The sequence below is a fragment of the Panthera tigris genome, chromosome B1, assembly GCF_018350195.1.
Source record: "Panthera tigris isolate Pti1 chromosome B1, P.tigris_Pti1_mat1.1, whole genome shotgun sequence".
NCBI lineage: Eukaryota > Metazoa > Chordata > Mammalia > Carnivora > Felidae > Panthera > Panthera tigris.
Genome location: NC_056663.1, coordinates 185,961,473 through 185,974,550, shown reverse-complemented (window position 1 = coordinate 185,974,550; position 13,078 = coordinate 185,961,473). Strand labels below are relative to the sequence as shown.

Genomic DNA, 13,078 nt, shown 5'->3' with positions numbered 1-13,078 from the left:
TCAATCAGTCTAATTTCTGTTCCTTTGTGGGCACTCTATCTTTTAAGACCTCTTTTACTTTGGTGTTTTTCAGTATTATGATGATGACTGAGGTGTGGTTTCTTTTTACTTAACACTCTTGGGATTTGTTGTAATTCCTAGTTTTGAGAATTGGTGTCTTTACATAGCTCTGGAAAATTCTCAACAATTCTTGACTTGAACATTACCTTTTCTCTATTCTCTGTTAATCTCTGTGGCAGAGACAATGTTTGAACACTCCAGGCACAGAATAAGAGTAGCTGGTCTAGCCTCTCTTTCAATTAGGTTAGGAGTATGTGCCTGAATTATGGACAAAAGAATGTGGGTGGAAGGTTTGGCAGACACATTAGTGGCACACGTGGTCATCAACTTTTGTATTCAGAGGAGTGACTACCTCAGGTTAAAATATATATGGATTCAAGTGCAGATGTGAATATCCTGGACAGTTGGTCAGACATCTGAAATGAGAAAGAGTAAAAGACCAGGAACAGGGTGATCTGGGATAGCAGCATGTGGATGAACATATGGGGGTGGGTGCTAAGTGTAAATATCTTTATTAGGACATATTAATACCCATCAGAGAATATCCTTCATGAAAGAGATACTACACAACCAAGTATTCGAATGACTTTTGTTACTGACCTCCTCAGTGCTGGTATGAGGCACACATGATTGAGGTGGTCATGGTAACAGTGATGGAGGCCACGAATGGTGTCAACAACATGAAGGTAAACTTACCAAAGCTGATGTAGCTATTGCCACTGCTAAATGTCCGATTGATCAATAATAGATACCATTGAAGGGCTCCAGATGCAGCACCATTTTTTGAAGAGACCAATGAGTCACCTTAGGGGCAAAGTGACTATATTGGCCTCTTTCTTATCATTAAAGGTACAGTGACTAATTCTCACAGGAACAGATACATATTCTGTGTGTGCATTTTCCTGTCCCGCTTTCAGGATCTCAACCAGCACCACTATTGAAGGGTTTATAGATCTTTGATTCACTGGTTTATCCCACGTTGTATTGTGTCAGACCAGGGGGCGCTTATACAACAAGGAAATGTGTAAGTGGGTTTACAACCATGTAATCTATTCATTGTATCATCTAGTGGAGGATGGAGACACTAAATGTCAGTTGTGGTCCAGAGACCATCTGCAATGGTGGGAGTTGTCTGTTTTTTCCACTCACCTTTTTGTACTAAGTTTTCCCCAGGAAGAGAGGCCTACCAGAATTGTTGAAAATCGGTTACTCAACATGCTAAGAAGCATAGTCGAGGAACACAAGAGTGGATGGGGATGGACAAGATATTTTGTCTAGATCTCTCTGCATAGAAGGACTTACTCCTCTGTTTCTGGAAGTTCCATTAACAGGACCCATCAGATAACAGCGTCTTCACAGAATTACTTGGCTGCAGTTAGTCAGCTTTCACAAAGGTGCAACAGTCCAATGACTGATCAGAACAGATGCATAAACATCTAGCCATTTTAGCCCATTTTGTGACAATCGTCTTGGACAATTTTAGTGCCCAAGTTCCCTGTGGGGTAGGCTGAAGCCGTCATGGGCCTCCATATCTCAATTTCTCAGTCCTCCTATCTTTTCTTCTCTTTCACAGGTGCTGATCCCAAGGTCCTTAACAAATATCCTGTACACTAACCCCAACATCGGCATCTACTTTCTGGAGAACCCAACCTGTGACAATGTTATTAACATGGCATTTGTTCAGGGGTGCCTGGATAGCTCGGTTGGTTTAGTGCCTGTTTCTTGATTTTGACTCAGGTCTTGATCTTATGGTCATGGCATTGAGCCTTGCATTGGGCTCTGTGCTGAACATGGAGCCTGCCTTGTATTCTCTCTCTCCCTCTCTCTGCCCCTCCCCTGCTCATGCTTTCTCTCTCCTCTCTATCCCCAAAATAAATTAATCAACATTTTTTAAAAAGGGATTTGTTCAAGAGAGATAAGGTCAGTTTGCACAATAATAGGGAATAGAAACTCAGAACCCTATAGAATTGAGAAAGTCAAAAGACCTAAAACTGGCAACTAGCAAAACCTACCAATAGATAAAATGACCCAACCCCCACCTCCACCCCCTTCATTGCTCCAGATAGCCTTAAAGTACCTCCCATTAAATCAAAACAGAGAAGTATGAGGGACAAGAGAATAAAAGAAGAAATCATATTTAAAAACAATGTCTTTAAGAGTACCTCTGGTGTCATTACTGGCACATGTAACCGACTGGAAGCAAATAGTTCGGAAAGTTAATAAGTTTTTAGGAAACCTATAACGACAAAAAAACTCTGAGTCTGGATTTGAAAAAACAAAACAAAACAAAACATATGACTTTTAAGATTTGAAACAACCATTGGGTTCCAACTTTCAATAAACAGAAAGTCAGTTTTGAAACCTGTGCAGACCACAACAGTGAATGACTCCCAAAGCTCATTTTAGATGTGGTCAAGGATACTAATTAAAAAGGAATAACTTGACAGAGAATGACACCATGGGACATGAAACCAATGGACAAAGATTGCTCCAAAGAGGAGAATCAGAGGTTAATTAAGGAAAATCTCCCTTGAGTAAGGAGCACGCACAGTGTCTGTCCAGTGGATTTCAGTGAAAGGTATATTATATTATATGTCTCCCATTCATTTCCTTTTCAAACGGGAATCTTTACCATAACTATTTTGTTCTTGTTTCACAGTCGATTAGGTGAGGTGTGGCATAATGGTGACTTCATAGATCTCATGAGAAGAGAAGCCATGTTTGGAAAGACTAAGTGACTCTCACTCAGAATTCTTGGATTTCGAGCTGAGGGCAATGACAGATGGGCCTTTGGGTTGGGGCTGAGTGTGTTCTGTGTGTGGGTAGAAGAATGGAGTGATTTTATGACCGGAGGGCAAACAGAAACAGAGATAATGCTATGTATTCTCAGGATCATTGATGCCTCTTCTGTTAATGTTCAGCTTTGTCTTCTCCTTTGGCAGCAAACCACTTATTGAGGTGGAAGATGCACAAGATTCCACTGCTCTGGAGGAGATATTTCCCTGAAAATTTGCCTGATACACACTGAACTTTATATGAGTGAGAAATACATTTGTTTTGTTAGGCTACTAAAATGTGGGGTTTACTTTTTGTTGTGCCATAGATTAGCCTATTCTGACTAATACAATCTCTTTCTGGATCACCAGTTAAGGTTTATGCCAGATATTTATCCCTCTATCCTCTATGTATCTTACCCTATTTAATGTTTTCAGTCACTTTTCTTTCGAAGATGCATTCTAGATCATTTATTTGGATCTTTCAGTTCACTAAAACTCTTAAGTGTTGTCTCCAATTTCCTATTTACTCATTTTATGTTTAATTTTAATTAATTTATTTTTAATGTATGTGAGTGTAATTTGGGTGTTTCTAAATATACTTAGTTGTTCCTTGTAATTTCTCTTCTCTGCCTGTATTTTCAAGCTTCTCTTTTATTTTTTTTAAACATATTGAATTTGTATATTTTATACTCTGTCCGATTATTGCAATCACTGAAGACTTTCACTTCTGATATTCATCTCTTTGTTCCTGCTGGTGGTCACTTTTTGTGTTTCCTTTTGTGTTTTGTGATTTTTAGGCCACAAGCTACTCATTTTAATTGGCACCTTGTGAGAATTTCTTGAGGCCTAGGTTGTAGTTGGATTCCTCCAAAAGGCATTTGTATGTGTTCATGATATTTGGCAGCTTTAGTAACCCAGGACCACTTTACTTCAGTGTAGATTTTTTTTTTTTTACTAAAATGAAAGCATGAATTTGAATTGTATACCTCTGCAATGATTGTTTAATGATGGCAAATTCTCAAATGGGATTTTTTTTTCTCTTCACTTAGCATAGAATCAATAAATGCAATAAATTGATAAACACAATTTTTATGTCTCTTTTTTCCTTCAATGTATAGCTATTAGGGGCTGCACCTCATGGAGTTTGCCTTTATAACCTCCATCCTTTGGCAGATCCTAGATTTTTAACTTTATTTATTTATTTTGAGAGAGAAGGATCGTGCACCAGCAGGGAATGGGTAGAGAGAGAGAGGGGGAGAGAGAGGATCCAAAGCAGGCTCTGGGCTCCACAGTGAGCCTAACATGGGGCTTGATCTCATGGCCACACAGGGCTCAATCTTATGACCTTGAGATCATGACCTGAGCTAAAATCAGGAGTTGGGGGTCTTAACTGACTGATCTATCCAGGAACCCCTGGAAGATCCTAGATTTTAGCTCCATTCCCCTGCACCTTTTCCAGCATCAAAACAGAAGCTCATGAACTCTAGGGTTTACCAGAAACCTCTACATATAATGTGATTTTGGTATCCTCTTATCCATCAAAGTTCCTAGTTCCATTTTTTCTTTGACCTCTATGAATTACTTCCTTTTGTGCTAACTCAGCAATGCCTTTTGAAGATTGAATATATATTTTATCCACCACTTACCTGCTTTAGTCAGGAAGATTGTTTAGAATTACCCAGTTTGCCATATTGCTAGAAATAAGTCACTTCAGGTCACTTAAGTCATGCACATATACTTCTACCAGAGAAGTTGTATGCTTACCAAAATTAGGTATGTTGCTTATCAGAGATTTTTTTAGTATAACTATTTAATTTATGGAAATATTATCCTAGCTGATTAAATAGTTCTGTAAGAGAGCTTTTGTTTATTATGAAACAATGATGGCAAGTCTCAGTAAAGGAGAGGTGTTTAATAAAACAGCATTAAATTAAACCTGGGAAAAACAACAGTAAAAGTTTTCCAAAAAATTGTAAGAACCAAGAAGAATTATATATTCAGAGTATTTTGCCTTTACTTATTATTTTGTCTTTAATTTATTGCTCCACTTTAGAGAAACCAAAATGAAAACTAATGCTGCATTATAGGCATTACAGGTACAGTTTTTGTAAGAAAGATGGCAGGGAAGCCAACTGTAAGAAGTTCACTTGAGGAGAAGGCATTGGATTCACATGCAAAGATTAGTAGATAAGATATTTTAGATATGTACTTTTTTATTTCTCAATCTAACACACACAGCACTTTATCTCCCACCCCACCAGGAAATCAGTCATAACTACAGAAGAAAAGAGAGCTGCTAGTAATCTTAAATCCATATAAACATAATAGTTAATACATTTGGTATTAGACTATGTGGATAGCAAAGTGTTTTAGAGGAATCTGTTTTTTGCCCAATTTTATGCAGGTATAATTGACAAGTAAAATTGTGATATACTTAGAGTATACAATGTGATGATGTGATGCACACATACATTATGAAACAATTCCCCCAATCAAATTAATGAACACATCCATAATGGGGGTGTTTATTTTGTTGAAGTTTTGGATATAAAAGGAGGGGTTACATCTCAGCCTCCTCCAACAAACAACTTTTTTTTTCAAGAGAGAATTTTTACTATTTCAATGTGAAGAAGGTCTACAACCCCACTAATATCAAAATATGCAAATGTACAGTTATTAAATACAACATTTTTCAAACCTTATTGTCAAAATTTAAAGAGTGACAACATTAGGGGTGCCTGGGGGCTCAGTCGGTTAGGTGCCCACTTCAGCTCAGGTCTTGATCTCAGGATCTGTGGGTTTGAGCCCCGCATCGGGCTCTGTGCTGACAGCTCAGAGCCTGAAGCCTGCTGTGGATTCTGTGTCTCCCTCTGTCTCTGCTCTTTCCCCACTGGTGCTCTGTCTTTCAAAAATAAATAAAGGTTAGAAAAAAAATAAATAAACAGTGACAACATCCAATTTTGTGAGCAGGTAGGAAAATGTCACTTTTGTTTTTTTCCAGCTTCATTGAGATGTAATTGACAAATAAAAATTGTGTGTATTTAAGGAGGACAATGTAATGATTTGATCCATGCATACATAGTGAAATGATTACCACAGTCAATTTAATTAACACATCCATCACCTCATACAGGTTAAGATTTTTTTTTCTTTTTTTGGTAATGAGAACATGTAAGATTAGCAATATTTCAAGTATACCATACAGTATTATTAACATGTAGCAAGTAGCTTTGGTTACTTATTATTTCATATCCTTCATTTTTGAAAAAAAGGTATTGGGACAGTTTCTTTTATCAGCATTTTGTTGTGGTTCTTACTGTTACTGTTTAGTTATTACTTCTTACTTTCTTCATAGTTTCTATATTTTACAACCTTTTCTTCATTTTCAGATGCTGGTCTTGGGCCTATCTCTTCCTGGTCAAATGGGACACTGATCTATTTCACGTAACCAAAACACAGTTCTCGTCTTCAGAGGAATTTTGTCTTTGACTTCAAAAAACTTTAACATTTTTTTTTTCTTCATGACTTTTATCAATTATCTACTTTGTACCATTGATTTGCTAGGCTCTTCCATGCACTATCTTATTTAAAATTATATCACAACCCTGTCAAGAAGGTATTATCATCTTCATTCCACAGATAAGAAAATAGAAGACCAAAGAAATTAACATGTCCAAGGCCATAACCTAGAAGCCATTGAATTTAGTCTTGAAACCAGGGTTGGCTAATTCTTACATTTGGGTTTCCTTATTATAATATTGCATTATCATTTACCCCATGTGGTATCACTTGAACCTAATCCAGGTACATCTACCTCTAAACCACCAGCATTGTGTAATTTCTTTCATAGCCCATCTAAATGCATTCCAAACAATCCACTTTCCCTAATTTGCTGTGGGAGGATTTTGAACTCATTTTTACCCTTTCCAATGAAGCCAAACCTTAATAAAGCTTCCTCTATAATTTTTCTATAGGATGACTTTAGTTTAGGCATTCAGTTCTCTCTTCAACATGATCACTAGACTAGTATCTCCAAGATGACAGTTTTGTGTCTTTTTCATCTCTGGACCTCCACTATCTTCCCATGTGGCCAGGAATAGGCACCCATGTTTATTCAGTTGAACAGCTCCCTTCTCCTTCTTGTTCCAACTCAAACCTTCCCTTAGATTTCCTCTCCAACCTTCATTTGGTCTAATGGCCATCTCCTAGGGTGATTTGGCTCATGTTGTAGAGTATGTCTGACTCCTCACAAAATTCTGAAAAGTCTTGATCTTCCATAAGAGTTACTAAAAGAGGGGGTACTAGAAATACGAAAAATGTAAATTAAAATAAAAAATTGTATGCAACTTACCAAATTATCAAAACAGCAATGCAGATAATACTTGGTACTGGTAAGCTTGCAATGAAAGGAACCAGCTTCTGTATTGTTATGAAAGTGTAAAATGGTACAGTCTTTTTGGGAGTAGTTGGTCCATATGTTGTTAAAAAGACCCTTTCATCTTTGATTTACTAATTCCATTTCTTAAATGAGGAAAATCTTTGCATGTGGAGATGATCATCATAACTTTATTTGTAATATTGAAAACTATAAACCACCGAAACATTCAGTAATACTAAAATTATTACACAGGATATAGTAATTCATATTTTATGGCCAGGCCAAGTGGGGGTAAGGCGTTCTCCAACTGCTCTTGCGTGAACTTCATGAAGGCCTACAGGGAACTAGACACTCCTGTACTACTTGGAATGAGTGGAAAGACTGAGGGGATTCTGTGGTGACACACAAGATGTGCTCATTACACTGTTATGATGTTGGGAGAGAAATATAAGATTTAATGTTATATGCTCAATTTGATCTCAATTGATTCACGCATTCAATAATCTATTGAGTGCTGAAGTGGTCCCCAGGTTCTACAAAATGAAGGAATAGGACAAAACTCTAATCCTTTTGGAAGCATACTTTCTAGGGCAAGAGGAGGGTTTGGGGGCAGGGATCGGGTCACAGACAATAAACTCATAAATAAGCAAAATTAATTAAAGATCATGATTAGGTGTAGGCTAGAAATGAACAGATATAAAACAAATTGACCATACAACAATGCTTGAAAATAAGATTAGGTGAAAAGACCAAAATATTATCAGTGATCATCTCTGAGTAGAACTTATGCCATGGCATCTCTGTTGTCCAGATTTATGATAATGGGCCTAGATTTCTCTGTGTAAGCAGAAAACCCACAGTAAAATTATTGTACAAATTATTAAAAGAAAATGAAGTCATGCCTCATTATCTGGGTGGCCCCTGGAAATGACTTCATATCCCATTCTGTACTTGGTCTTTCTTCTGAATGGCTATGGGCTGTGGGTTCCCCTGCTCCCACTTGTTTGTCATGGGCTTATAGAAATTTCACAAAGAGGAAGCAGATATATAGGTGTGTGTGTGTGTGTGTGTGTGTGTGTGTGTGTGTGTGTGTGAACGGAAAGAAAATCCCTGAAAACAAGGACATTTCCAAAGTTGCTGTGCCCTTAACAAGGACTTGGTGAGCCAGTGCTCCTGAAATATAACTTACCCCATTTGCTACTTGTTAACAAGGCCAGCGATCCATGAAGTTGATTCTTTTTTGGGTTTTGGAGTCTGAGTGTTTAAATTAATGGCTTGAGAATAAAGTCTATCACTGTATGTAGCACAGCCAGCAATTGCTTATGTTCAGGATAAACTATCTATAGACTTAGGTTTTCAGTTTTCAAGTGCCCACCTAGCACTGCGATTGGCAACTCAACATTACTTTCATGTTCCCCATTACAAGGTGTCGCCAGAAACACAAATCTGTAAGGGGCTCTGCCGCTTACCATCTGCTTGATTCTCAGGGTCTCCAAATGGCCCCAAAAGGTGATGGCTGTTTGCAGTGCTTAGGCTTTTGAATTGCATTAAGTACCAGTTTGAATTTTCTGTTTGGCTGACCTCTAAAGAATGGCAGAGGAGACCAATGCAGACATCAAGTGCCCAGCAAAGGAACCTTCTGGGACAATTCTTGTTCCCGTCCCGGATGCCAGTGTGACCAATTCAGCAATTGTGTCTTTCCCCAGGATAAAATGAATATTGTGTCAGTGAAGCTAGAATCATAGAGTGATGATCTGAGAATCAGTGAGAAGGAAGACGCTGACCTTGGAGAGGTTTAAGGATGCCTTATGAATAGCTATCCAGAACATAATTAAAGGCATTTTAACATCATAAGCCTTGAAGAATGCGAACCATCACCACTGCACACTGGGGAGTAAAAGATATTGCTTTTATAGCTGCAGAGCTTATGGTCAGAAGTGATATGAAATATTAGAAATGTGACAGTTTTATAATAATTTTATTCTTGCTCATTGTGATAATTTTCATTTGCAGCTTTTTACCTTTGAATATCTTGAATTGCATTAAGCCTTTCTCACTCCATTCTTGTCCTGTAATATTAGAAGCTGTGGTTTTAATCTGAGGAATTACAGTAAACGCTACAGGCACAAGCAAACAGATAGTGGTGTTTATGATGCCTGTTATTTGAAGAATTAAAAGTCCTGAGTGAATTTGTCTCTCAGTTAATAAAAGCAATAGAGCCCTGAGTGAAATATTGCCTCCTCTTCCTTTTTATGCTATCACTATCTCTTCTTGTATCCTGTTCCCTATCTTAGCTGCTTTTTGTTTTGGGTATAATAAGAGAAGGAAGAATCCTTTCTGTCAAGTAATTTTCTCTGTTCTTTTTCCTTGCCTAAATTTCTCTTTCAAATACCATATGTATGTCCTGTACCAAATAACCCAAGTTAGAGTTAGTACTAGAGATCCTATGGTTTAAATATTTAAATATTTCCCTTTCTCAGATAAGGAAACACAAAATTGCAAGTCTCAAGAACAGCAGAACCAGGACTCCAGTCTATGTCTGCCAACACCACAAAAACAATACCGAACACTCACTGAGCATTTGCTAGTGGACAGGCAAAACACTTAGCACTTCACATGCATTAACTTGTGTGTGTGTGTGTGTGTGTGTCTGTGTGTGTCTGTGTGTGTCTTTGTGTTGCAATAAAACTTTATTTATCTTAGAAATAACAGGTGGTGGAGCAGATTTGGGCTGTGGGCTCTATTATTCAAACTCCTCATTTTTTTAAGACTCAGAGTGTCTATATGACATGGGGCCTGCTATTGTTGTCACCCTCATTTTACAGAAGTGCAAACCAAGGCACAGAATGGCTCTACGACTTACCCAACATTATATACTTAATAAGTGCCTCCATCTGAAGAAACCAGGCTGTCTGACCTGAACCTACAAACTCTGCTGTACACAAATGTCTGAAGATACTCTCCACATTTTTTTCCTTTCCCTTCATTTCTGGGGTGCTTTCTTGGAGGGAAAAAGTCTAGGTTAGCATGCAGAGTCTCATACACATATATGTACGATGGGTTTTTCTTTTTCTAATTTTTATTTTAGAGAGAGAGGGAGAGAGAGAGCGTGAACAGGAGAGGGGGCAGAGGGAGAGAAAGAAATCCTAAGCAGGCCCCATGCTCAGCACAGAGCCCAATGAAGACGATCTCACAACTTCGAGATCATGACTTGAGCCAATATCAAGAGTCAGACGCTCTGACTGAGCCACCCAAGTGCCCACCATGGGCTTATTTTGATAATGATTCTTTTAACTTGTTCTCTTTCTATGGCTGACCGTGCTATTTAGCACCTTGCTTGGTCATTTGAAGAGGATGTAAAAGAAGCAGTTAATGTGGCTCTTCCCTTCAAAAGGCTTAAAATTTAGTTCGGAGTCAAAGAAATTAAAATGAAATCAGATCAAAATTTATTGACTATAGAGAACAAACAAGGTTGCTGGAGGGGTGTTGGGTGGGGTGATGGGCGTTAAGGAGGGCACTTGTTGAGATGAGCATTGGATGATAATGTAAGTGATGAATCACTAAATTCTACTCCTGCAACTATTATTACACTATATGTTAACTATCTTGGATTTAAATAAAATTAAAAAAAAATAAAAATCTTTTGTGTAAGCAAAAAAAAAAAAAAAACAACTGAATCCTTACTACATTGAGTAGGTAGTTGAAAATCTTCTTTAACTTATGATCAAGTCAGGATCCAAAAGGGTGTTCATTAGCTTATTTGTTCAGAAGTCCTGGGATACTTGACAAGCAATCTCAGCATGTTTGTGTAAAGTTTTGTTAAAGAACTGTGACTATTTGCCAATTATGATTTTTTAATCCTCATACATTTTTTTCCCAAATAGGCTTGCATTTTCTTTCTTTTTTTTTAAATAAAAAATAAGTTGATAACATGATGCTGCTTCAGACATGCAGTTAATTAGTGAGAGACTTGATCGCCACATCTTAGGGAACCATACCCAACCATCTGTTGATGACTGTGAGATTGCTACACTTTTGCCCAAGCGAAAACCTTTGTTACTACAAAAGTTTGTAAACTGAATGTTAGTAAGTGAGGGAATTTTTGCATTACACATTATAGGTGGTACAAAGATTGCAAAAATATTCAAAACCAAGTCGCAGTCTTTAAGGAACATAAAATCCAGTTAGGAAGACAGGCATAGCCACATTTCTGAGATCCCTCTGATCATTCTGTGAATTCACATAAGGGTTAGACTTTTTTCTAGTGAGTGTAATTACTTATAATCTGTCAGTAGGTGAGGTGACAAACTGAATGGTATACGTGTGTGTCACGTGATCACAGGGGAAGCACCGCCTGCATAGGGGTCAGGCACAAGAATGTGTTTGAGGTGAACCCTAAAAGATGGGTAAGATTTAAAAAGTGGGTAGAGATGAGGAAACGGGTTAACCGTGCCATTTCTTTTGTTTGTTTTGTTTTTAAGTTTTTATTTAAATTCCAGTTAATATTACAGTGTAATATTAGTTTCAGGTGTACAATATCATGATTCCACACTTCCATACATCACCCAGTGCTCATCACAAGTGCACAACTTAATCCCCATAACCTATTTAACCCATCCCCCACTTACCTCTCCTCTGGTAACTATCAGCTTGCTCTCTGTAGCTAAGAGTCTGTTTCTTGGTTTCTCTCTCTCTCTCTCTCTCTTTTTGTTTCGTTTATTATATTCCAAATATAAGTGAAATAATGGTACTTGTCTTTCTCTGACTGACTCAGTTTGCTTAGCCTAATACTCTCTAGTTCCATCCATGTCATTGCAAATGGCAAGATTTCATTCTTTTTTATGGCTGAGTAATATTCCATTATATATGTGTATATATGTGATATATACATATATATATATACTATATATGCACACATATGTACCATAGTATATATAATGTAATGTACTATATATTATATATGTAATATTCCATTATATATATATAATATTCCATTATATATATATATTTATATATATAATATTCCATTATACACACACACACACACACACACACACTTCTTTATCCATTCATCAGTTGATGGACACTTGGGCTGTTTCCATCATTTGGCTATTGTAGATAATGCTGCTGTAAACATTGGGGTGCATATATCTCTTTGAATTAGTGCTTTGAATTAGTACTGCAATTGCTGGATGGTAGAGTAGTTATTTTTTTAACTTTTTGAGAAACCTCCATGCTGTTTTCCAGAGTGCCTGCACTGGTTTGCATTTCTACCAACAGTGCAAGAGGGTTCCCCTTTCTCCACATCCTTACCAACACCTGTTGTTTCCTGTGTTGTTAATTTTAGTCATTTTGACTAGTGTGAGGTGATATCTCATTGTGGTTTCGATTTATATTTCCTTGAGTATAATTGATGTTGAGCATCATTCCATGTGTCTGTTAGCTATCTATATGTCTTCTTTGGAGAAATGTCTATTCATGTCTACTGTCCATTTTTTAATGGGATTATTCATTTTTGGGGTGTTGAGTTTTATAAGTTGTTTATAGATTTTGGATACTAATCCTTTATTGGATATGCCATTTGCAAATATCTTCTTTCATTGAGTAAGTTGCCTTGAATAGTTATGATTATTTTCCTTTGCTGTGCAGAAGCTTTTTATTTTGAGTTAGTCCCAATTGTTTATTATTGCTTCTGTTTCCCTTGCGTCAGGAGACATTTCTAGAAAGAAGGTGATGTCAGAGAAGTTACTCTCTGTGGTCTCTTCTAAGATTTTTATGGTTTCAGGTCTCACATTTAGGTCTTTAATCCAATATCAATTTATTTTTGTGCAAAATACACAAGCTTAAAGCTAAATCTCACCCT

General features: G+C 37.2%; 1 protein-coding gene across 1 annotated transcript in view; it reads left to right on the top strand.

Annotated features, from left to right (window-relative positions):
- The window catches only part of LOC102959330 (cytosolic beta-glucosidase), a 131,832-nt gene extending 130,095 nt beyond the window's left edge, over nucleotides 1–1,737 (top strand). Inside the window, exon 5 of the mRNA XM_042984850.1 lies at nucleotides 1,634–1,737. Coding sequence (XP_042840784.1) covers nucleotides 1,634–1,674 — 41 coding nt within the window. The 3' untranslated portion in view covers nucleotides 1,675–1,737. The remainder of the gene's footprint in view (nucleotides 1–1,633) is intronic.
- The last annotated feature ends 11,341 nt before the right edge of the window (nucleotides 1,738–13,078 follow it).